Source organism: Schistocerca nitens, chromosome 7 (assembly GCF_023898315.1).
Source record: "Schistocerca nitens isolate TAMUIC-IGC-003100 chromosome 7, iqSchNite1.1, whole genome shotgun sequence".
NCBI lineage: Eukaryota > Metazoa > Arthropoda > Insecta > Orthoptera > Acrididae > Schistocerca > Schistocerca nitens.
In genome coordinates, this window is record NC_064620.1 from 164,814,493 (window position 1) to 164,841,899 (window position 27,407).

General features: G+C 43.9%; 2 protein-coding genes across 7 annotated transcripts in view; one reads left to right on the plus strand and one right to left on the minus strand.

The window, feature by feature from the left end:
- LOC126195378 (dystrobrevin beta) overlaps positions 1-27,407 on the minus strand; it is a 620,666-nt gene that overhangs the window by 258,237 nt on the left and 335,022 nt on the right. The gene's annotated exons all lie outside the window — the stretch shown is intronic.
- The window catches only part of LOC126195520 (filaggrin-2-like), a 133,157-nt gene that overhangs the window by 500 nt on the left and 105,250 nt on the right, over positions 1-27,407 (plus strand). The window contains exons 2-3 of the mRNA XM_049934146.1: positions 4,833-4,935; positions 10,363-10,643. Of these exons, the coding sequence (XP_049790103.1) occupies positions 4,833-4,935; positions 10,363-10,643 (384 nt within the window). The remainder of the gene's footprint in view (positions 1-4,832; positions 4,936-10,362; positions 10,644-27,407) is intronic.

Sequence of the window (27,407 nt, forward strand, 5' to 3'; positions counted from 1 at the left end):
TGAACCTCTTAATGTGGGATAAACGCTACTGTATCTCCTCTCTTATGATCTAAGACAATCACAGCACTGAAATTAATTTACTGTCCGGAACAATCGCACTATAGGCTTTGGCCATCACCACCAATTGAAAATGTAGTTTCCCCAGTACTGGGAGCGAAGTACGGCATCTTTATTCTAATCTGAAGACCACCGAAGCCGGTAATTTTTTTTTAAATTAGTGGGATTGTGACGGACAATAAATTACTTTCAAAACAAAAAATTACAGTGCTTCTGTAGTCGGACTGAAATGTCCGCAAATTAAGGTTTAGTCTTTTGTCACTGATCTATCTGCCATGCTGACTGCTGAAATGTGGTTTCTATTCAAAGTAAGTTTGTATTGTTTTCTTTGTTCTCTTATTTGTTACAGTTATATGCCGACTGAAATGTCCTTTCATAGTGGAGGAAGGAAAGCTAGCGTTCACTGCTACTGTGTATGTGTGTTTGCTAATGTGTATGTGTTCCATGTGATGAACGCCGGGCGAGAGTTCGTTACGCGACGCGATTATTACACCGTCTACGAAGGAAACACTACCTGGTGTACCTGCATTATTTTTCTACCCGTGATAGTTCAAAAATGGTTCAAATGGCTCTGAGCACTATGGGACCTAACATCTACGGTCATCAGTCCCCTAGAACTTAGAACTACTTAAACCTAACTAACCTAAGGACATCACACAACACCCAGCCATCACGAGGCAGAGAAAATCCCTGACCCCGCCGGGAATCGAACCCGGGCGCCTGGGCGTGGGAAGCGAGAACGCTACCGCACGACCACGAGATGCGGGCAATAGTTCTGAGGAGGATTTCAATTGACCCGCAGGACGAAGTTTTTGAGGGATATGACAGGAACCATCATTCGGAAGTATAGGTGTCTAGTAAACATGGGCTTTAAAGTGCATACTTCAAGAGCTATGAGAACTTTTTCATCTTCGCTACTGCGAAACGTATCTTCTCTCGTGCCACTACTCATAGGTCTAAAGGTACGCATTTTAGAACCCATACTTACTGGACTTTTTTACTTTGAACGATCGTTTCTGTCATATCTGTCAGTATTGACCACTCCTCCTGAAACTCCCTGTATACTCCAGAATCAACCTTATGGTGTGTGGCAGGAGGTACTTTGTGTTTCATTATCGCTTCCCCCCATTTCCTGTCCTTGTCACGAATGGTGCGAGGTAAGAACGATTGCCGGTAAGCATTGACACACTTGTCAACAGAGGTCAGTCTAGTCGCGGCTCTAGCTAGGCACTTGATCTGTCAGTTTGCGATTACTTTGTGTGCAGAGACCAAAAGTCTGAGGTGTATCGCAACAACCCTCGCAGTCTTCAAGAAATGCAGCTGAACATTTCGGATGAGACTGCACCAATTTCAGCAACCCTTCTTCGATCCGCCTCCAGCAATGAAACTCTTTTCTCCGGACCACTTTTATTTGTCCCACCCTGTACATACACGTTTATAATTTATGTTATCTATTAAGGGGTCCAAATGGATTTCAAAATAGCTTGCATAATGACAAATATCCGACACTACACGAAAATTGTTTTCAAGTGTGTGGAAACGCAAGAAAGTCTATGAAATATATGAATACGATCATTATTATGAAACAATCAGGGCCCCCTTATCTTGGCTTACCAATCTGTGCGTTTACCATTATTCAAAGTCCATTGGCAGATTTCAAGAACACAGGCCGACTCTCACTTCTGTTGCCTTCACGATTGTATCTTAGTGGATGTCCCCACTTTCGTAACGCGTAGCATGGTAGTTCATGCATTTTGTGGGAATGTCATATTAGACATTTGAAGATGTCTTTACCACAATCACGAATCGCCATGATCGAGCGTTATATACTCAGCACTGAAGGGAAAGTAAATAGGAAGATGTAGGCGGGTCCTATCTTCCCGTCTCCCTCCATCGTATCCGATGTCGTCGCACTGCTTTGAAATGTGTCCACATCTCGGAGCACCACTTTACGATGACTGCCGCTCTCCCTTCCGTTCCCCTTGTTTCTACATCAGAAGCAATTTTTTTGTTGCTTTGAGTATTATCTACTACTGCAGCGATAAATTTAGAGAAAAACATGAGTGGAAACAAAGCAGAAAACTGAATCAAGTGCCGAGTCTCGAAGAAACAAGGTATAACCATAACGAAAAAAATCATTTTACGCAACTGTAACAATATAAAGGACTCAAAGCAGTGCTACAACCTTTTCGTGTATCACTTCAATGTCTGATGTGGCAGATGGCTCAGTCATTACACTCACAGCAATAACTAATTCCTCGAAAAAAAAATAAAAGAAGAAAAAGGAAATGCAAAGAGGGAAATACTGGAGAGAGTAACACAATGGAATACTACCCCCCATTCCACTTTTACATGTTTGGTACTCAAGTTTCTGCTACGATCTCACAACCGGCATTTTATCTTTTTGTTATGTTGAAACACCTACCCGTTTTTAAGCTGCTCGAAGTGTTCAGAATGAGGACCAACAGAACAAAAATTTTAGAAAAGTGACCAACCATAAAAAAAAGAGAACACATCGAAGAAGAAATCACGTGTTTCCAGAACGAACCTTTCACTCTACAGCGGAGAGTGTTCTAATTTGAAACTTTGCCGCAGATTAAAACTGCGTGCAAAACAGGAACTCTAACGCGATACTTTGCCTTTCGCGGACAGTTTTAATCTGCCAGGAAGTTTGAGATGGTAGACTAAGTGAGATGCGAAAAAAAATCAAGAAGAGGGTGGTGGTAGTAGAAACATTTTGAAAGGGCGCTGTGGTTCCGTTGGGCGACATTATTGCGCTGGCTTTACGATCGCTGTGTCACTATTGTCTACACCAGCGTTTTCATTTCGGCATGCCTGCTGTGCCCGATGTCTGCAGTAGTAAACGCATGAATCTTCTTCGCTGGGTATACATTTTTTCTCCACAGCTCGTTCCATGTCCATGTTTTCCTAACATTGAAATGTATCATGTGTTGTTGAGACCTATCTACGTCCTGTAATCTGTTAGTTTCGAAGCTGAAAGACAAGCAAGCGGAAAGACAACCGTTTATTACGAGATACTGTCGTTTTGGTATTTAATCTGAATTCCTGATGAGGCTGTGCGAAGTAAATTAACATAGTTTTGGTACTGATAAATACCGGCGTAAATCGATTGCGGGCCGTGTGTGAAACACGGTGTGTTCGATCCCGAGAAATACTCCACATGGAGCAAACACAGGGTGAAAATTATTTAAACCTACAAGTCTGGGAGGATGCACGGGGCACCGACACAAATATTTTTCTCTAATATCATATTTTCCTGTGAGAATTTTTTAAACCGGTAGAGGGAGTTTTCTCTGGATGAAACTTAATTAATCTAAAAAAAAACTCTGGGAGCTTGCATGGGACAATTTAAACACGTTTCTACTGTATTTTTTTGCGAGGACAAAAGTAACACAAACAAGTTTTACCAAGAGACAACAACGTTAAGACAACACAATTATTTCAGTTACAGATGCTGTTGTTGTTGTTGTTGTTGTTGTTGTTGTGTGGTCTTTCGTCCAAAGAATGATGTGCTGCAGCTTTTCATGCTACTCTACCCTTTCCAAATAACTATTGCAACCTACATCTTTCTGTATCTTCTTACTGATTTCATCTCTTCGTCTCCCCCTACGACTTTAAGCCCCCCCCCCCCCCCCCAACACACTTCACTCTTGTACTAAAAGGGCGATCCTTTGATGTCTGAGAACGTGTCCTGTCAACCGATCCCTTCTTTTCGTGAAGTTGTACTACAAAATTCTTGTCTCCCCAATTATATTCAGTATTTCCTTATTATTCACGTGATAGACTCATCTAATCTTCAGCCCCAGTCGGGGCACACATTTTCAACAGTCCCCGTTGATGTATATCAACGCCTGTAAACAGCTAATGGTCTGGATTTAATTATCATTTCATTAGAGCAATAAAGACAATATCAGAGGGCAAGGATTCTACATCGCATACATTTCTTGCCTCGCCAAATGTGCAGATGGAGCAAGACACTGAGAAACAGAGAGAGAGACGGGTAATGATGGTATCATCAGAATCCACTGAACGGTGAATTGAGAAGTACAGGGAGTTCCACTTAAAACCAGTAGGCCTCACGCGCTAGACTCAAGTAACAGTCAACCAACTAAAAAGAGTAGATAATAGTAACGTTAAAAAACATGTAGTATCCTGTTTATAAGAGATTCATTCTAAAAGAGCTGCATGGTCTCCGAAGTCCGGAAGAACAGTTATCATCTTCATATATTATGGCTCTAACGTCTAACCTGTAATATACGACGAAAGCAATAATACTTGGAGCCTTCTCAAGCTCATCTTCATGTGAGGCATACATATGTTAAATATTACGTTTGGATCGTGATACTGAAAGTGGCAGCAGGAAAGGCATCCGGCCATCCTCTATCACTAACACTGCCAAATCCATGTCGACCCCGTGAAGTCACGGAATAAGGTCAGGTGAAGCAAGAAAGAAAAACTGTTTTCTACTTGGTTATCTCAGTTTTGGCTGGGATCGGGTCTTGGACTTTAAAAGTTATGGTTATTGGTTCTTTTTTCGTTCGAGATTGTTACCTTACAGTCCTTATCAGTTAATTTAATTTATACATGGCTTTCTGAAGGGTGTCTGTACTGTCAACTACTGTTTGAAAATTTTTTTAAAAAAACAATTATGCCATCTAGACAGTATTATTTGGAAAAGCCAGTGTCTAGTGGCGCGTACGGGGCGTCGAAACGGAACTGTAACCCGGCATTCATGCCAGGGGCGCGTTCATCAGGTGGGCGCGCAGCAGCAGCGGCGCTCTCCGTGTACGGCGCAGACGCTGCGTGTGGACCGTGGAGGCCGTAATCTCTTGTTTGCCGGCGAGGTGGGACGAGGAGGTATGGCGAGCAGCAGGCGAGGGAGGCGCTTTGTTTGCGGCCGGAACACCTGCGGCCGGTCCCGGACCTGCAAACCTCCAAGACACTCCGCCTAATTAACACACAGCCCACAGCCTGAGACCCAGCACCTAACCCCAATGGAGAGCGGTGCAAATGCTGCGGCTGTCTTGTTCTGTACCTTAGGAGGAGCGGAGATTAGACGTCTCGTCCGTGGCGAGGTCATTCAAGGCGGAGCACTTGTTCAGTTAAAGACGAGGCGGAAATATTCTCTGGTCTAACCACGCCGACCAACCACCGCCGGAATTTCCCTGACGTGGTCCTGAGAAACCATGTGTAAATGTCGTGTAGAGTGGGTTCGCATCAAAAAGGGTGTTATTTCGGCCCTACTGATCAAACTATACGTCGAAGAAACAATGACAGAAATTAAAGAAGGGTTCAGTAGTGCGATTAAATTTCAGGGTGAAAGGGTATCAATGAGATACGCTAAAGGCATTCCCATCCTCAGTGAAAGTGAAGAAGAACTGCAGGATCTGTCTGCTAAATGGAACGAACAGTCTAATGAGCATACACCCTACGCCAAAGTAAGACGAAACTAATGAGGAGTACCAGAAATCAAGTTTTTGATAAGCTTAAAATAAAAATTGAGGCTTAGAAATGAACTTCCGCTACCTTGGAAGCAAAACAACATGTCGAGAGACGTAAGAAGTAGACTAACATAGGCGAAGACATTCCAGCCTAAAAAAAGTCTACCAATATCGAACACCATTGAGGAGGAAATTTCTGAGATCTTCCGTAACATTGTAAGAAGTGAACGACTGACTGTGATTAAATAGTAAAAGAAGACAATCTAAACGATTCACATGTGGTGTTATTGAAGAAAGTCGAATTTGGTAGACTGAGAAGATATTACATTAGGTCGTTCCCTGCAGAATCAGCAAGAAGACAAATATGCAGCAAAGACTAACAATATGAATGGAGAGGGTGACAGGACATGAGTTAACACAGCAGGGAACAGCTTCCACGGTACTAGGAGGAGCTGTGGAGAGTAAAAACTGGAGGAGGAGGAGGAGGAGGAGGAGGAGGAGGAGGAGGAGAAGGGGGAGGGGGAGGGGGGGAGGAGGAGGATGAGGAGGAGGGGGAGGAGGAGTGGGAGGGGGGAGGGGGAGGAGGAGGAGGAGTGGGAGGGGGGAGGGGGAGATTAGAATACATCCAATGAAGACGTAGGGTGCAAGCTCTAGTCCGAGATGAAGAGCTTGACAGAAGAGATTAATTCGTGGCGGGCCGCATCAAACCAATCAGAAGACTGATGACAACCCCCCACCCCCCACCCAAAAAAAATCTCCCCTCGTCCCACCCCTGTCCCTGTGCTTCTGAAGAGTAAAAAGGAAGGAAGATTATTGTTTAATGTCGCTTTGACATTGGGGTCATTAGAGACGGAGCACAAACTCGGGATATTTGAAGAGCGGGGAAGAAAATCGGGCGTGCCCTTTCAAAGGAATCATCCCGGCATTTGCGTGGAGCGATTTAGGGAAACTACGGGAAACCTGAACCTGGATTTCTGGCGAATCGAGAGCTTGCAAGTGAAACAACATGTTTCTAGATAGTGATACCTAATGGACAACGCAGCCAGCCACAAACACTTTTAAAAGCTGTATTTTGTTGCCATGACCGGTTATCTTCAGATTTCCACACCTGTTTCCTGACAGTTTTACATTCGTCAGCAGCATCTCGTCCGCTCCTGCTCTGCATAAAACTATCTGAGCAGTTAGCGCCACTTTATGTCGAATAATACAGAAAAATAAACCAATGTGCTACAATAGATAAGATACAAAACGCTTAAGTTATAAGAACTCACTTTTGTTGTAGTCAGTAGCGTTTCGTCTAGTTTTTGATCCTATCCATTCCTTGGAGGATGCACGAAGTGTTTAAATGTAAACTGTACACGATACCAAACAATATTCTTCACGTCAGTTGCGGCTTCGGAATACCTATGAGCAGCTATTTGTAATGTGTTGAGCTCAAATGTCCATTAGAATCCTCTGGGAGGGAAAGTAGATCACAGTCAGGCTGGAAAAAAAAATTTAGGAATGATATTACATATTTTTTAGTGTTTTTCGCTAATCTGAGTCCTTAACAAATTTCGATTACTGGAACAGAGAAAGATCAATGGCTATTGAGCTCTGAAATTCATGGCGTATTTTTTCAATCAATGAGGGAGCTTCAGAGGAATGTCCAATAAACCTCATGGGAACTCGAAATTACGAAAAAATATGTTCCAGTACCAGACACGAAACGTTACTTCGTCTCACACACGAACGCGTCAGTAAAATAAAAGAATTTCAGGTTTCAATAATGGCGGGCACACACTCTTTCTTCTCGCGGACTATCCATGTATGAAACAAACAGATGGGAAAGTTTATATTTGGAACAATAATTTTGAAATGAAACGTTGCGTTTACAGCAGGTACCTGTCACCATATACCGAACGGTGTCAACGTAGATTCGGGATCGACTAAAAGAGGTAGTTGCAATGTGCACTGTAACATGTCCAACTTTTTTCCTGCATGAAGAACTCGTAAACCTTCCAGGATAATAATATTTGTTAGGTCATTTTAACTACAGAATGGTGATAGTTAATTACTTCTTGCTAAGACCGGTTCATAACAATTGTACAACGTCCACATTAAATATGGTTTTCACATGCTCACATGAGCTACAAAAATTCCAACTTCTCGCTGCGTCTGCAGAAAACATGTCCGACGTTTCCAACTGACTCCACCAGACCCTTTCTTTCAAGTACTCTTGCCGCCAAACGAGTAAGGACAGAGAGAGATTACACTTGGAGCCAAAGGATCTAATTATTTACGTCGCTGGCAAAGACAGTATTTATATAGCTTGATATATATTCTTTACGCAACATTTAACAAAACTTATAGGGACTATTGTAAATAACCTTATACAATTTACATAATTATGTTTCTATCCACATTGAATGATAGCAACAACGCACAAAATATGCCATTTATGAGTAAATAGTTTTGAATTAGGTTATGGTTGTACAAATGAAATTATCGACACCCACCTGTATCGGAGAGTTCTGAATGCGCATTAAATTTGACTTTATAAAACAACGCAGGAGCCTGTGAATCTAATACTCGCGAACTCCAAGTACCGTCTTTGACGGAATGTCGATTTTGCACAACAACCTGATTACGAAGGCATCCACACAGCAGTTCTTGTAGCGAAAAATTCTGTTGCCGGGTAGTTGCCAAAGCAGTCGTTACACGAGGACGTCTATTGTAAGAATCCTCAGGCGCTTTTTCTCCGGTTTTTCGGGAGATATTTGAAATATAGTTTCTGCAGTTCTTTTATGTAGTCAGCCTGAACAAGGACTGCTTCATGCGATTCCGAAAACGGGTTGCTGCTACCGTCATGCAGCACCGCTACACCACTTCGCGGTTTGCTGTCCCTTTTAAAAGAATAGTGTATCGCAATGGAGTAATTTAGAACCGTTCTATCATATGTGTACATAAAATTCCACTTTACGAATTGTACGAAATAATGAAAATCAAATTTCTGTAGAACCTGGAAGCGATTAGATGGGCAACCTGCAACTATGAGAGTGACCCACGTTAGCCGTTTAGTGATTATATACTGCTGTAAAAAAGCAACATTTTACTGACAAGTAAGGTGACAGGTAGATCATCATTGTAAGGGTATATAATAAATTCAGACCAAATGAAACAGTCGCCACCGAAGAGTCGCATCAATACACAGGGTACCCCTCTTGCGGCACGACACCGCCAAGTGCGTATTTCCGCTTGCAAGCGATCAAAAACGTTCTGAATGGCATCCTGCGGTAGATTTTCCCAACCACCTTGCGCCTTTTGTTGCAATCCGGCAATACTTCTTGCAGACCCCGAATCATGAGCAAGTTCACGCACGCAATGTCCCATACGTGTACAATTGGCGACGGATCTGGTCATCTTGCTGGCCAGGGCTTGTTGCGTCACAACGGCCGTACGTCGACGTGCGTTGTCCTGCCAAAAAAGCACATCACCTACCTATCGAAGAAATGGTGCCTGTGCAATGTGGCGAGCACTGGTTACTTTACCCTGCAGAAACACCAAATGGGACTGTAAGCTGTAACTGATGGACCCCACGCACCATTAAGCCTGGGACGGAACGTGTGTGTCGCAGGCGAATGCGCTTTCGAATAAGCAGCTCGGCAATCTACATCATACACTTTTAAGTCTATCAATCGCTTACAGACAGAACCTACTCTCGTCGCTGAAGACAACAGAGAACCATTCCATTCTCGAGTCAATTCTTTCACGAGACGAGAGTAACCACGCTTGGCGGTGTCGTGGTTTGAGTGGTAACCTGGCCAGAGGCGCAAGTGATCTTAATCCTGCTGCACGCAGATGGTTCCACTGGTCGCTGATGACACGGCAGGTGCAACATTTGCCTGGATTTCGTTCCTGGGTAACGTTCGGTCGGCCACCGCTGCTCGCACAATGCGTCGACCTCTATGTGCATCTGTACCACGCGGACGTCCGAAAACAGCGACACAGCATCGATACATCGCGTCCAACCAGCGCAACAGTCTCTCGATAAGTCCATCCCTCTTCCCGTAGGCTCACAATGCGATCCCGCTAAAGTGACCACAGCTGTTCAACAGGAGTACGTACTCGTCGGTGGGGCGTGGTTGTAGCCAAGAATTAAAGTTGCAAGCACCGGTCACCACGAAACTCAGCCAGGTTAATGCCTGCAGACTTGAAACAGAGCGTTCATACATAGGCCTCTTGAGCGTCATCTGATGGCCGATGAGCGTGACAGATGTATCAACGCTCAGTATACACCTATTAAGGTGGTACCACTGAGTATAGTCCTTGAAGGTGCTGCAGTTTTTCCGCAGTGTAGATTGCAACAGTCGAGACGGGAAGACGTTCCTTTTTGCTAGCGCCGACTGCGCCCCAGGCGTTGCGCTGTGGAAACAAGAGTGGCGGACACGCAAACGAGTTGCTGCGCTGCAGGCGGCCTCATTTCTTTCCGGATTCTGACTCACTCACCTCACTTACAGCTTACTATTCTCCGCTCTGCCCTTGGAACATTTCGAGAGCTTCCTGTGACATAAGGCGAGAGGTTCCGACGAAAAAGACAAACCAGGATAATAAAACAGCAAAATTATCTTCATTTCGTCTGAGTCGTCAATAAACGTGTGACTGGATCGAAAACTGTTTGACGGAGAGTAGGAATTACGAAGAAAAGAGATAGACTGAGTCCCTATGAAAATATTTCAGGTCAAATTATTTCCTTCACATGTGCAAATGACTTATCACCGTGACCAGAATATTATCGGTTGTCAATGTTCGCAGAGACCAACACTGTGTGAAATAACCGCAGAAAGCAATGTTGGACTTGCAGAAAGCAATGTTGGACTTGCAGAAAGCAATGTTGGACTTGCAGAAAGCAATGTTGGACTTGCAGAAAGCAATGTTGGACTTGCAGAAAGCAAGGTTGGACTTGCAGAAAGCAATGTTGGACTTGCAGAAAGCAATGTTGGACTTGCAGAAAGCAATGTTGGACTTGCAGAAAGCAATGTTGGACTTGCAGAAAGCAATGTTGGACTTGCAGAAAGCAATGTTGGACTTGCAGAAAGCAATGTTGGACTTGCAGAAAGCAATGTTGGACTTGCAGAAAGCAATGTTGGACTTATGACGAACGTATCCTTTACGACAGTGCGGCCAAATTTGGCGTTAATGGGCTATGGCAGCAGACGACCGACGCGAATGCCTTTGATAACAGCACGACATCGCCTGCAGCTTCTCTCGGTTCGTGACCATATCGCTTGGACCATAGACGACTGGAAAACCGTAGCCTGATCAGATGATTCCAGATTTCAGTTGGTTAGAGATCACGATAAGGTTCGAGTGTGGCGTAAACCGCACGAAGCATGGACCCAAGTTATCAACGAGGCACTGTGCAAGCTGGTGGTGATTTCAGAATGGTGTGAGCTGGACTGTGTGCTCCGGTCCAACTGAACCAATTATTGACTGTAAATGGTTATGTTCGGCTAATATTTCCAAACAAGGATGAAATTTATATGGACGACAATGCTCCATGCCACCGGGCCAAAGTTTTTCGCGATTCGAGCGAATGATTTCGCCACCCAGATCGCCCGACATCAGTTCCATCGAACATTTATGGGATATAATCGAGAGGTCAGTTCGTGCACAAAATCATGCACCGGCAACACTTACGTGATTATGGATGGCTATAGAGGCAACATTGGCTCAGTATCGCTGCAGGCGACTTGGCGTTGTTGCACTACGCTGGCCAAAAGGAAATCCCACGATATTAAGAGATATCCTATGACTTTCGTCACCTCAGTGTAGAATTCTTGCGTATTCTTTGAATACCTCTCGATTTTGCCACACACCCTACTTAAATAGCGTAAGGCCAGGAAGTGGCACGAGGAGAAGTGAAAAGGTAAAGATTTCGATCTATTGGGATAATTCTGCGCACGTGTTGGACATCTGCAAATGATAAACGCGAACAAGAACGCTGTGCGACTTAATTTGAGAACTGCTCGACTGTGCCGCGAACAATTTATTCTCAAGGAAGAAACCGAAAAACATGGGGAATCTGGCGATGTACGACCATTACCAAATGCTCAGGAAACAAATGGGGAAACGCTGAAATAGATAACACCTTCTTCAGCGGAAATTTTTCTGGAGAAATTTAGAGGACCAGCGCTTCAGATATAATGTTTACAAATCTTATTTAAGCCACTGTATAGTTGATAAGAGGAATGCGCTAATGAAGGTAAGCTCCCCCCTCCCCCTCTTCCTCCCATGCCATTCACCCCCTTTTTGCGAACTGCACAAGAGAAAAATACCTAAAAACAGAACAGCAATACCGTAGTACCCTCCGCCAAGCAGCGTGCAGTGTCACTCTTGCCTTATGCACTAATCAGTACACCTACGTGAATATCTGGATGGACAGATTTATTTTAATATTTCTGTAACTTTGTGATCACAATTTCGTTAATAGGTAGAAGTATTTTGCCTGTGACGGAGTTTTACCTTTTAGAAGTCTGAAACAGACAAGCTATGTGAGCGGACAGAACGTCGCAGGGTCAAATCTCCGAAGTTTCCTGTTCTGGACATTAGTAGATATCGTGGAAATTCACATCGAAAATATCTGATGGCGACTGCTTTACTGAACGGCAGAAACACAAATACTCAACCACATAAAAAAAGGCTCGTCTTCATTCTATCTATCTTGTTCAAATTGGTTTCTTTTTGATATTTTAAAATAGTATTCGCATTTCACTGTCTTTCAAATGTCAAATGTGTGTGAAATCTTATGGGACATAACTGCTAAGGTCATCAGTCCCTAAGCTTACACACTACTTAACCTAAATTATCCTAAGGACAAACACACACCCATGCCCGAGGGAGGACTCGAACCTCCGCCGGGACCAGCCGCACAGTCCATGACTGCAGCGCCTTAGAAACTGTCTTTCAGTGTCGCACATATAACAAGAGAAACTGTAAAAGTCCGCTGCCATTTAATAACGTTTGCAGGTACTTTTTCCGATTTTGTCCCACTATACGTAAAATACTATACAATTCTATTTGAATATATATGCGTAATATGAAATGTGTTGGTCTGTGATTTGCACTGCACTACGGTCAAACATTGTTAATATTACAAGTGTTGAGTGTACGAACATACTTTTTACATCTCACTGGAAGACAGCAGCAACTGTAATCATTGTGTGTTAGTGGAGAAGACGATCAATGATGCACGAAATGATTAAATTTTGTTTATCAGTCAAGGTTAAGAATACAAAAATATCTGTTGTGACAAGTTGTAGAAACCAATAAGACCATTAACAGATTGGTATGCACTGCTGCAGTAGTTTTCAGAATAAATTATGCGCCGATGTGGTTCACTGATTCTTGTAAGCTGTGGCTTGTATCTATGGGCACTATTCGTAGTAAATAGGCCTATATCCCGACTACACCTACTCATTTTTTAGAAAGACCATTTCACCTCAATGTTATTAAGTAAGATATCAGAGAAGATCAGAAGTAAGTCACAAAATTCTAGAAATGAGTCAGAAAAAGTCAATGTGATGTTTCGTCTACGTCATTAAACAAAACTTATTTGAAATAATTAAATACGAAGGAACAAATTAGTTGTTTTAAAAGAAACATTCCCACATTCTCCTGAGCTTACTTTAACTACTACAATCATGGAAGTTACATTGTATATAAGAAATTTCCATAACTGAATTTTGCAGTTACACAAAAATATAGCTTAATTTACTAGTAGAGAAGGCAAAAGACTCAGCTATTTCGGTCCTGGTACACCGAAATGTATTTACTATTAAGACACATAGGAACTAGAGATATTGGCTGCAAGTGGGCAGTGGGAACTGATTTAAATCAATGGGGAAAGCTGAAAATTTGTGCCAGACCCGGATTCGAAACCGGGTCTTCTCCTTACTACGGTGATGTGCTATCCGGACACAAAGGTCATTCCAACTTCACCGACTGCTCTAGAAGGCCTCCCGTTAGACCCAAATTCCCAACTTAGCCAAAAACTACTAATGTAGTCCCTCTTGTTCATTATCCTCATTATCTGCGGCATCTCGGCGATTCCGGTAAGAGTTAGAGCCTTGTGTGCATCTGCACTGAAGGTATCATTGGCCGTCATCGCCTTACTTATATAAATAAGAACCGACACTATATTATTGTTCGAAAGTGTAGCTGTGAACTTTGTAAGACTCTGCTTTATGAAGTAACTTAACGTACATCCCCGCCTACATCATAATTTTACGTTTCTTTATGCACTAGCATATTAAACTCTATTAAAATCTCATTATATGTAAAGTGCCAAATGTCTTAACTGATCTGAAAATAGCCATCACCCTCTGCAGCTCTAGAAACACTGTAATACTAAATTTTCCAACATTTCAAAAACCTTCGGACAAGAACGGTAGTTGTTGCTGCAAGTACTCGTATTAGCTTGCAGATAGGAAAAACGAGAAAGACTACAGTGGCTCGTCTCTTCGTCCCAGTGGCAGATACCGTCTAAATCTACGTATGTATGACTACTCACAAGGGAACCTCCCCATCGCACACCCCTCAGATTTAGTTATAAGTTGGCACAGTGGATAGGCCTTGAAAAACTGAACACAGATCAATCGAGAAAACAGGAAGAAGTTGTGTGGAACTATGTAAAAAAAGCAAAATATACAAACTGAGTAGTCCATGTGCAACATAAGCAAACAAGGATAATGTCAGATCAGGAGTGCCGTGGTCCCGCGGTTAGCGTGAACAGCTGCGGAACGAGAGGTCCTTGGTTCAGGTCTTCCCTCGAGTGAAAATTTTACTTTTTTTATTTTCGCAAAGTTATGATCTTTCCGTTCGTTCATTGACGTCTCTGTTCACTGTAATAATTTTAGTGTCTGTGTTTTGCGACCGCACCGCAAAACCGTACGATTAGTAAACGAAAGGACGTGCCTCTCCAATGGGAACCGAAAACATTTGATCGCAAGGTCATAGGTCAACCGATTCCTCCACAGGAAAACAAGTCTGATATATTCTATACGACACTGGTGACGGCATGTGCGTCACATGACAGGAATATGTTGTCGACCCACCTAACTTGTACACTTGGCGAATGGGTAAAAAGATTCTTCTGCCTTGCCCGATTTAGGTTTTCTTGTCGATGTGATAATCACTCCCAAAAAAGTGATCGCACCGGACGGACGGACAGATAATAATTGTCTGAAAATAAAAAATTAAACTTCTCACTCGAGGGAAGACTTGAACCAAGGACCTCTCGTTCCGCAGCTGCTCACGCTAACCACGAGACCACGGCGCTCCTGAGTTCACATTACCCTTGATGTTGCCTCTCTTCTCATGGACTACTCAGTTTGTATATTTTGCTTATTTTTTTCATAGTTCCATACAACTTCTTCCTGTTTACTCGATTGATCTGTGTTCAGTTTTTCAAGGCCTATCCACTGTGCCAACTTATAACTAAATCTGAGGGGGGTGCGATGGGGAGGTTCCCTTGTCAGCAACGCTTTCAGGCCATTTCTTGTCTGTTCCGACTCTTGAATAGCAAATGGGAAACACGAATGCACAAATCTTTCCGTGCGAGCGCTCATTCCTCTAATTTTATTTATATGTTCATTTCTCCCTACATAGACGGGAGTCAACAAAAAATATTTTCGCATTAGGAGGAGAGAGTAAGTGACTGAAATGGCACGGAAGAGGAGGAAGGGGAGGAGGAGATTAGTGCTTAACGTCCCGTAGACAACGAGGTCATTAGATACAAGCTGAGATTAGGGAACGATGGGAAAGGAAATCGGGCGTTCCCTTTCAAGGGAAGCGATTTAGGGGAATCACGGAAAAGCTAAAGCGGGATGCCCGGACCCGGGTTTGAACCTACGTCCTTCCGAAAGCGAGTCAATGTGCTAACCATTGCGCCACCCCCCTCGGTGGGCACTGAAAGTCTCGCCGCAGGGGAAAACATATTCCTGACACTTATTTTGCGATAATACAAAATGAGATGACGTTCCTTGAACTTTTTAGATGTCCTGTACCAGTCCTATTTGGTAAGGATACCATATTGCTCAAGAATACTCTAGAAGAGGACGAACAAGCGTACTGTAGGCAACGGAGTATCTGCTTCCTTGCCAAGTTACCTGTGGAATACAAATTCTGAACGAGATGTCTGATTATTCAGTCTAGTTTTCCCGCTTCTCACTTTCAAAAAGAGTACAGTTAACTGAATCTCTCAGGTAGCATTCGCAAAAGACTAACTATTTTATGATAGCTCAGCCTCATGCGAATGTATTTACAACATATAGTTCTCTTCACATGCGTACTCAAACGTTCTTTGTGACCATCAGCATCACCTTCTTCTTCTTCTTCTTCTTCTTCTTCTTCTTCTTCTTCTTCTTCTTCTTCTGTCAGTCAGTCAATATTTGATAGTGTGGCCTCTTTGAGTCGACGTCTTATTTATTATCTACAAGCCACAATTCAAGAAATAATGATTGATATAATCCAAGAATAAAACAAGTGATTGGTATTAGGATTGCTAAACAGTATATAAATTCGGAGGAGGATATTAGTGTTTAACGTCCCGTCGACAACGAGGTCATTAGAGACGGAGCGCAAGCTCGGGTGAGGGAAGGATGGGGAAGGAAATCGGCCGTGCCCTTTCAAAGGAACCATCCCGGCATTTGCCTGAAGCGATTTAGGGAAATCACGGAAAACCTAAATCAGGATGGCCGGGACGGGATTGAACCGTCGTCCTCCCGAATGCGTATAAATTCGCTTCTGCCGGTTACAACAACTACGTTAATTACGCGATATGACATTTTCTATGACTTTTAATTCCACAATATGTAAACAGTGTTTCATGAGAAACGTTTGCATTTTCCTGCCCCTTTCCCGCATTTTTAAGCAGCCCTGCTTGTATTACATCCATTCCTAGGGTCTAGTTATTCTTTACCACCTTGATGGCAGCGTCCACTCCCTCAGCAGTTGTTACTGGTTCCTATGTTTCAGAATTCCCTGCATTTACAAGGCGTAAGATTCCTTGGTTCTTAGCTGTAACATCATTCAGCAGTTTATGGAAGTATTGAGCACATCTTCTCCATATTGCTCCATCATTCCTGAAAATTGAATCATCTGAACTTATATATAAAATCGTCCATGGCTGGAAATCCTTCCAGCTCTTATTTAACTACTGATAAAAAGCTCTCACTGCGTTCATCCCTTTCAGCTGTTCCATTTCTTCCAGTTTTTTTCCTTCATGTTCTCTCTCTCTCTTTTTGTGCAGCCTCTTTTCTTCTCTTCTTGCTCTTCTATAATCTTCTAAAGACCTTCGGGTATGGTTTACTTGGTGCACCCTCCTGTAGGTTTCATTTTTAATTCCTCTTACTAGTGTACATTCTTCATCAAGCCAGCCATTGTATATGACTCGATCTACTCCTCCTAGAACTTCATCGTCAGTTTTCGTAAGGGTGTTTTTTACATTCTTCCATATTGTCTCGATACTCTCACTGTCACCAAAGTGTACCAGGTCTTCCTTTAGTAAGTCAGGGAATGTTTGACCAGACTCAGGCTCTTTGAGCTTATCAATATGGAATTTCTTCGCACGAGATTCACATAACTTCCTTGCACCACGTACCTTCCTTGCATTAGATATTCGACTTCTGTTTGTTGCATTAGCACCCTTCTAACTTCTAACATTCATTAGACTGGACAGATGTCTTGCATCTATTAGGAAATGTTGACTTTGGTTAAAAGTATTTCCATCTGGAGATTTCCACGTCATTTGTTGTATATCTTCGTGGTTAAAAGTTGTGGTGCCCACTGCCATACTTCTTGAAGAAGCACAATGTACAAGTCTGATACTATTGTCATTTGGGCAGTCATGTAAGTTTTATTTTCCAATACAAGAGTGATATTCATCTTTTTCCTGTTTTAGCATTCATATCTTCAAAAATTATCTTACCGCCTGTTCTCGTATGTTCAGTGTACACCTCACCTAACTCCTCATAAAAAGCACCCTTCTCTTCTTCACTCTTCTCTTCAGTTAGGGAAAGAATACATACGAGACTATAGTTGAAAAATTTTCTTCTGATTCTGAGTACAATCTGTGTGATTTCCCCTGAAAGTCTGGAGGAGGCGGCTCAACTATGAATTATATAATCTGTATACCGAACCAGACATTGTCAGCTACTTTAATATTAACAAACTACAGAATGATTAAAAAGATATTAAGCGCAGTGTCTGTGGAACAAGGAGAGTAGGAAGACCAAAGCTAAGATAGGGGGAAGGTGTCAGAGAGGACCCAAGGAAAATTGTAATCCAAAATTTGAACAGCTCGACACTAGACAGAGAACAAAGGAACATCATCTACAGAAGGCCAACGTACACACAGGGCCGTTGCGCTGACGATGATGATTCCCGAGAAGACGTAATTAATAACAGATAATATACGAATTTCGTTTAATACTTGATTAAATAATGAAACACATGCCCATACCTATTTGTGCACCAAATCATGGTTTACTGACCAATAATTTTGTAACACGACTGCCTCCTTCGCCGAATGGTTGGTGTTGCTACCTCTGGTGCGAAACGACCCAGGTTCGATTCCCGGTACCTGCTCTGATTTTTCTGAGGAAGGGAGATCTGGAAAGGGGCCCACACAGCCTCAAGAAGCCAAATGAGGAGCAGCGGCATCATCAGGATTCATCTACTGGCTATAATGGGCGACGGGATTAGCAACGTTGTCATCACATGTCCCACGATCTTTTCAATCCTCTTACTGCTTAAAAGGCAGAAGTCGGTCATTTGGAATAGGCCTATGACCAAATCCGTGAGTAGTGTTTAATATTGTAACATGATGTGAAATTTCAAATTTCTCCAGGAAGTTTCGGGATTACAGCCGGATAACGTCAACTTCTTGCCACGATATTCTGACTGACAATCATTAAGTCATCTACAGGCGAGTGTTTTCCACTAGAGACTGCTAGTTCGCATCGCTGTCTTTATACCAATTACTGACGCGGAAACGCATGCGCAAAGCCGCCCCCCCCCCTTACACACACACACACACACACACACACACACACACACACACACACACCTGTATTTACAGGCGTCTATCTACCACCACTCATCACAGAGTACGGACGTCGTTCGAACGTTGGTACACCGGGCATATGTTGTGTCTGATGGAGACAGCCTTGCAAAGGAGCTGGAACACCAACAATCAGTGTTCAAAGATAACGGATATTCTCCACATCAGATTAGCACAGCTTCCAGGAAGAAGAAACGTGACAACCGCCCTTCCCCTCCCCCCGCCACCATACACACACACACACACACACACACACACACACACACAAGATCAACGGGAGAAGGAGCGGTTTAAGTCCATGGCGTTCCTCCCATATGTCGACAATATGTCAAAATAATCTTCCGCCCACCAACAAAGACTTGTGCACTTCTCGGTTCGGCAAACGACGACCTGGGATTGCGGCAGTCTGGAATCTGCAGAGTACCTTGCCTGCGTGACAAAGCGTACAAACGTGCGTGAAAGATGCGTTGAACATGACCACCACACTCGTCTTTCGCAGCCCAGTAAATCAGCCATAGCCGAGCACTCTATCTCCGCAGGACATTCCATAGACTGTTCTGCCACGACAATCTTGGCCTCGACGAGATCCTTCTGGGATTCAATTATTAAGGAATTGGTGGAAATATCGTTAGCGCAAGATCTTACTAACGGTGATGGAGACTTTCAACTGGATAAGGCGTGAGACCCAGTGATTAATTTCTTCACAAAGAAAATATTTTATGACCAATGACATGTCTAGCGACAGTTAATTTTATTAATTTTGAAATCTAAATTTTAACTGCGCGAGTGCGCATTCCGACAGATAACGCATTTGTAGTATCACATAAGAAGTCGACGTTGTCCGGCTGCAATCCCAAAACTTCATGGAATGGTCTATACGCAGGGAAAATTTCAAGAATCAATTACAAATTCGTCGTAAGGAAATAATTATGTCTACTTCAGTGTCATTTTCGTAATTATGATTTCGATAAAAATAGATAGAAATGTGCACAAAGAACTTTCGAATAGATACAGAATTATGCTCTGAAAACTGTGTAATCTGACAGCATGTTGATATTTCATTATTGAATCGCTGTGTGTCCTAAATCGTTACTAAATGCCAATAATTAACTACTATCGTGAATAAAAAGAAGTCGTTCCTGTTGTCCACACTACCACTTACTATTCGTAATACGTATTAAAAGCAACAACAAAAATTGTAAAGCGGAGGCAAGCGCACAGCTATTTATGTGTCATATGAATGTTTTACGACTGCTAATTTCCTCTTATTTGCTTGTACCCGTATAAGGATCAGGCCAAGGAATACATGAATTATGATGAGGCTCTCTCACTTGTGAGAACGCTGGATGTGTCCGGGTATCCTCTTAACTAGAGCCGGTTTCTCGATCGCGGCTCTGATAACATAGGACCTTGTTTTTCTGCACAAGTCCGCTGCTTGTCTTCATTTTCACACAGCCTGCAGCGGATCTACAAACGGATGGTAACGTGGAACAACACGGTGGATTCCAGCGCTACGTCGATATTTGCATTCGTCGATAAATCCCGTGTAGCACGTTTTTCATTCCAATCCGGCTGTGTTTAATTACAGAATTGAGACTCAAACTGACTGCACTGTCCGTGAGAGTGACTATGCAAATTACTACAGCTGTCGCACCGTGGAGAACAGTATACTCCCAACATACCATAGACCATTACGGCATCGCTTAGTGTGCCTGCAACACTCCTAGTCGGAAGAGGTACTGAGTATAGAAAACAGACGTGGTCTCTCGTTCTCCATACGTGAATGCAGGAACAGTTTAATGTTGTCCTGCTCAAGGATCAGTCGGGTGAGCATGGAGACTGACCATCGCCGTGTGTTCATGTTCCGTGACTCTGGGACATGACACAATGCTGCGAGTGTTGTGGAAAGATTAGTTAGTTGGTAGATTTGGGGAGGGGACCAAATAGCAAGGTCATCGGTCCCATCGGATTAGGGGAGGACGGGAAAGGAAGGCGGCCGTACTCATTCACAGGAACCATCTCGGCACTTCCCTGAAGCAAGAGATTTAGGGAAATCATGGAAAACCTAAATCTGGTTGGGCGGACGCGGGTTTGAACCTTCGCGCTCCCGAATGCGAGTCCAGTGTGCTAACCATTGCGCCACTTCGCTCGGTGTGGAAAGATATCGATCAGTGTTATCGGCTGAGGCGATATATAGTTAGGATCAGGTACGCCAGTCCAGATGTTCCCAAGTGGTACAGTGACGGCTGCTGCCTACAGAGATGTTATTCCGCCAATGTATATGCGCCCTTTGCATCACATCGACGACGGTGATGATTGGCCACGGATCAGGCGGTGGACGAGTAGCTGAAAGTTGAAGATTTCATACGTCCAGAATGGTCACCTCGCTCTTTTAACTTAAATGCTTATTGGGACGCTCTACGCCAGTAAGAAGTATTTGTGGCGTACAGAGGGTGTTTGTTGATAACATGGGAGGAGACACTGCAAGCGGTGTTGGACGGCCAGAGCATATTGGGCATCCTGTATTGCCATGCGTCAACATCACTGCTTCTACTGCAGTCCCGTGAGCCACCGTGAGGGACACCATAAACGGCAAGGGTGCCTCACTGCCCAGAGCCAGTTATCCCGTATACTTTATAACTGTGTCCGTGTCACGGGTCACAATGTTGCCAGAGCAGCTTTCATTGCACGTATTACACCCGTGTCTCAATTCGCTTAACAATCTACAAAATCTTTTAATAGGCAATATTATCTCGTATAGCCCTTGAAAGAGCACACAGCTCCAATAGGTTCTTCCTGTGTTACCAAAACCTCATCCTGTGATTATGCATCTCTCGTCGCTCCACGCTATTTTAGTTGTAGAATCTTTTTCCGTTAAATGAAGCGACTATTGTTGCTCAGTCTAGGGCTATAGTTATAATCTCAAACTTCGTCAACAGTGCCAACCTTTGAAGGGAAGTCTGTATCGGTTTGAGGCAGTTATTTATGTTCACTTGCCCGCGAAAGGCAAAGGTCCCGAGTTCGAGTCTCGGTCGGGCACACAGTTTTAATCTGCCAGGAAGTTTCATTTATGTTTCTTGCTGACTTTCACGCAACGTTTCTACTCTCACCACTATCCTCTACGTCTTCAATTCTTCTGACAGAATAAGTTCGCACTTAACATGATTTATTCCCAACGAGTTGCAGAGGACTTGAACGGTCTATCAACGATGTTTCAAAATCAGATCCCTCGCAGTCTTGACGTTTCCTGCTGTTAAAGCAATTGACGGCCCACTGGACGTTGGTCATCTACAGACGATGCTCGTCCGTTTTTGAAATGCTTGTACCAGTCGCAAGTCTGTCTCTGACCCAAAATGTTGTCCAAAATGAGATTTTCACTCTGTAGCGGAGTGTGCGCTGATATGAAACTTCCTGGCAGATTAAAACTGTGTGCCGGACCGAGACTCGAACTCGGGACCTTTGCTTTTCGCGGTCAAGTGCTCTACCAACTGAGCTACCCAAGCACGACTCACGCCCCGTCCTCACAGCTTTACTTCTGCCAGTACCTCGTCTCCTACCTTGCACTTGCCCGCGAAAGGCAAAGGTCCCGAGTTCGAGTCTCGGTCCGGCACACAGTTTTGATCTGCCAGGAAGTTTCAAACTGTTGTCTCCTACAGCTTACTTCATTTGGTCTGTTTCTACAGCGGTTTTTTCAAGTTTGAAACAGGCCATAAGGCTGGCCGTTCTTTCGGGTCATCCTTCACAAAATCGGAAACTCACTGACGCGCGGCAGTGGAAATATGCTCACCAACAACTGACCAAACCACTCACCAATCAGCTGCTTTCCACGCTTATTCAAGGAGGACGTACTGGGAGATACCTATAGGTATTTGAGTGTACTCGTAACCATTTGCGCACGAACTTCAAATTTCGGGAACTTTTGGATAACATCTCGTACGACAGCTATATCGTTTAAAATATTCGCTGCAGGTAGGCCACATGCCAAGATTACGCAGTACCTAGCCGCTTTCTCACGGTCGATGTTATTTGGTAGGAACTCATCAACGTAAATATCCAATCAGACAGTTATTGTGCCACCAACGACTGAGCGCTGTCGTCGCGAAATTGCTCCAATAAAGCGGCGAGGTAATCTACGGCCGACTAATCAACGCTGCGGAACCCATCAACGGCGAGAAGCGGCCGACGGTCGAGCACGTAGACACCTCCCGGCCCATTAGCCGCGCGGGCCACGTACAGGACATCTTTTTTAGTCATTTTCCTCTAACGCCCCATGTACATCAGGGCACGTTTTTATCGTGTCCATCTCTCTCTCGTTCTTGACCTAAATAGACAGCACTTACCGTCTCTGATTGCGCAGGTTAAATATCTGGCACTATTCTTGCATTTCCGAACTATTTGTTTTTAATTGGTCTAACGTTTCTTGTTTGTGCTCTTTTCCATTAGAGAATTTTATTGGCGAAAATTTTTTATCCTATGATAGCTACGAGAGTGGTCACTACCGTAGCAGGTCGGGCTATCAAGTGGTCCCCTTTCTGGTATCTCGTTGCCCAGATTTGCAATACGCCTGTTTTCTGACTGCTGCTACGATTCCTTAAAATGCCAAGCAGCCACTTTAAACCAATCCAGTGTAAATAGTACCACAGTAATTCTGTGGAACTGTCCATTTCAGAAATCGCTTTGGAGATGGGTGGCGATTCGGAGTACTCTGCCTTCCACTCTTTAACAGGCGTATGTGACTATGCTGCATCCTCCCCCCCCCCCTCCTGCCCCCCCCCCTCCTCACCACCATCACAACCGTGTATGTAGTCTAGCTCTGGCAGGATCAATGCCAGACGTGGCGTGATAGCGCAGCCTGGATTGACGATTTAGTAAGGAGAAAGGCGCTTTGCCCTAACCTCTCTGATATGCTGTCCCCAGGTGGGGTATCTATATCCAGTGTCAGCCCGAAATACTTCGCAGTGTGGCTACGAGATCGAGGCTCCCATGATCCGCAGTGAGTGCGATATCGTCCACCTAAAGTGTCAATGCGTATATCTGAGGTATACAGGGAATAACAACAGGGTTGCAGTTGCAAATCCCTATTGGCACGTTTCTCACACGACATTCTGAAAGCCAAAGATCAAGACAATCAAGTAGCTCCAGTATTTAGTGACTTCCGGAAAGGAATTGCCTCAGTATTACATAACACTTTTTAAAGAAAGTACGATCATATGGCATCTCAAACGAAATATGTGACTGGACTGAGGACTTTTTCGGTAGGGAGGTCGCAGCATGTTTATTTCGGATGGTGGTCATCGGTAGGTGTAGAAGTAACTTCAGAAGTGTCCCAGGTAAAAGCGTTGGGGTCCTCAATAGGCCGGCCGCGGTGGTCTAGCGGTTCTGGCGCTGCAGTCCGGAACCGCGGGACTGCTACGGTCGCAGGTTCGAATCCTGCCTCGGGCATGGGTGTGTGTGATGTCCTTAGGTTAGTTAGGTTTAAGTAGTTCTAAGTTCTAGGGGACTTATGACCTAAGATGTTGAGTCCCATAGTGCTCAGAGCCATTTGAACCATTTTTGGTCCTCAATATTTATGTTGTGTGTTCACAATCTGTTGGACTATATTAACAGTAACATCGTAGGTTTTTGCAGATTAGTCAGTTAGCACCGCCTACATGGTGAATTTGATGTAGCTTTCATCCTAGTTCAGTATTCGACGACACACCAAATGTTTCTCGCCTACGATCTACGTCCAGTGATGTAACTAGGTTATGGCAGCGAGGGGCGCAATTTTGTAATGTACGAAAACATTAATGGCAAAAGGAAACGGGAAAAGATAGGGCGAAGCAGTAGTGGCGGTGGCGGCGGTGGTGGTGGTGGTAGGGGTGGGAGGAGGAGGAGGAGGAGGAGGAGGAGGAGGAGGTGGAGGAGGAGGAGGGGGGGGGCGGGAATGGATGGCACTAAAGAGGGAAAAGGAGCTGAAATGTGTGGAAGGTAAAAACGAGGAGACGCTGGTACTGAGTAAAGTGTAAAGAGTAGATTTTGCGTTTGCTATTTTTGCTTTTTCGGCTTTGCATTGAACATCAACGAAACAATGAAGAAGGAATCGCGTTGCTGTTGCCAGCATTGCGACTGCGTACGAGAATTTTTTACATCGTTTTTGTGTTGATCTCAATAAATGAATAAACAGCTAAAGTAGCTATAAGCATTAACAAAAACTGGGAAGATGTCACTGGGGGGGGGGGGGGGGGGGAGCGAGGAAGGGGACGGCGACACAAAGACGAAGTATGCCGAGGGCGCCGGTTATCCTAGTAATGCCGCTGCCTATGAGGCACGACAAGAACAAGTATCTTCTAAGTACACATAAATCACGACGGACTAAGTGGAAGAAATACATGAATCAGGTATCAGGCACGTTAAAAACGCGCTGCCACCAGTTATGCATCAACCATGCGACTACTGGAACTCAGCTGTAAGACTGCGGTCCTTAAACCTTTAACCACGAGGCCTGCATATGACGCACCTCGCTACGAGATATTTCCTTGAACAGCGAAGCGCGTTTGCGCGGAAGATTCCTTAACTCATTAACATTTCATCGAAGTAGTCTTTTCTCTATAAACTGTAATAGACATATGACAACCGTCTCTGTTACTCAGATAACGATCACAAGTTAGTGCTAGGGTGGTGGTGCGATTTCCAGTTCGAATCAAGCTGGTGGATGAAACTCTGACCACCCATATTTCGGTGACTAGGAGATGGGACACTGGCTTAATAATTAAATTTAATGAACTACATATTTTTTTGTTCTTCCTGGTTAGTATTATTCTACAGAGTACTCAAAACTACACAGAAGGAAAAATAAGCAATTGGAATCACACCTCTTTTGAAAAGTGAGATGAGCATAAATGCATGAAATTATAACGACCTAACTTCGTTTAAATATCTGTCCGTCCTATGGCCGGAACAGAAAATCCGTAGAGCCGACACTGCATGTGGAACAGCACACACTGATGAGTGTAAACATTATGACGACAGCCTACAGCAATAAAATGTGGTCTGAAGGCGTCGCGGACATTTTACGCGGTAAGAAAATGATAAGCGGAGCAGAGACGAAAAGGGAATCAGTCAAACGACAATGCGGACCACAAACAAGGAAATCCATCAAGATAAGCGACCTTAAAAAGGGAAATTCTTGAAACTTCCCGGCAGATTAAAACTGTGTGCCACTCGGGACCATTGCCTTTCGCGGGCAAGTGCTCTACAAGCTGAGCTACCCAAGCACGACTCACGCCCCCGTCCTCACAGCTTAATTCCGCCAGTACCTCGTCTCCTACCTTCCAAACTTCACAGAAGCTCTCCTGCGAACCTTGCAGAACTAGCACTCCTGGAAGAAAGGATATTGCCGAGACATGGCTTAGCCACAGCCTGGGGGATGTTTCTAGAATGAAATTTTCACTCTACAGCGGAGTGTGCGCTGATATGAAACTTCCTATGAGGACGGGGCGTGAGTCGTGCTTGGGTAGCTCAGTTGGTAGAGCACTTGCCCGCGAAAGGCAAAGGTCCCGAGTTTGAGTCTCGGTCCGGCACACAGTTTTAATCTGCCAGGAAGTTTCATATCAGCGCACACTCCGCTGTAGAGTGAAAATTTCATTCTAGAGGGAAATTCTTGTTTCTTGGCTCTTGGGGACAAGCACCTCAAAAACGGTGATGCTGGTGGGCTGTTCGCGAGCATCTGTGGAAAGTGGTTGGAGGACGGTGAACCCATGAATAGACTACAAGTAGTTTGATGCCCACACCTCATGAAAGAACGTGGAACTGGCGCTTGCCTGCTCAGTGAACTAGGATAGGCATCACAGATGTGCCGACAGAGTACAATGAATTTCTTGATGCAATAATTTACCAACAGCCGTATGTATTGTAGAAATTTATTTTATTTTATGAACTTCTATGTGCTACCTGTTTCGGCATTACATTGATGCCATCTTCAGGCCCCACTCGCCATAGTCGTAAAATCGCTAAACGCGGAAGGAGCCATATAACTGGATCCGTGAATCAAATCGTCCTGCAACAGCTCCTGGTGGCCAGGCGACACAGTCTTAGTCTGTTATGTGTCCCAGCCCAGTCAAATTTGGCGCCGAACTCTCTGGTGAACAAATGAACACTGACTGGGCTGGAACACTTAACAAACCACAACCACACTGTTTTCTAGTGAAGTGAGAAGTGTTTTACAACGTTATTTGTGAAAATACTTGCTATAGTTACGTGTGCATCACAACATCTCGGCGTGATGCCGAGAATGGAAGTGCTTGCCACACGAAAAGTTAAGTCTAAACGAATGTAGACGCGAAAACATCGCGACAAACTAAATTACATTCACGAAGATTGGTTAACTCCCAGCAAAAACTGTCTCCTCAACATCGTTTGGTTGCAGATGACAAGCTACCTATAGTAATTAACACACAAGTGAACCAGAAAATTCATGCACACCAAATGTAAAGGTATTTACAAAAAGTAACAATCTGTTGTTTGAGCCGGCCGAAGTGGCCGTGCGGTTAAAGGCGCTACAGTCTGGAACCGCAAGACCGCTACGGTCGCAGGTTCGAATCCTGCCTCGGGCATGGATGTTTGTGATGTCCTTAGGTTAGTTAGGTTTAACTAGTTCTAAGTTCTAGGGGACTAATGACCTCAGCAGTTGAGTCCCATAGTGCTCAGAGCCATTTGAACCATTTGAATCTGTTGTTTGAACTAAAAATTCACATAATTTTATAATCATTTAACAAAAATGTTCACATTGCGGAATAAATAAAAAC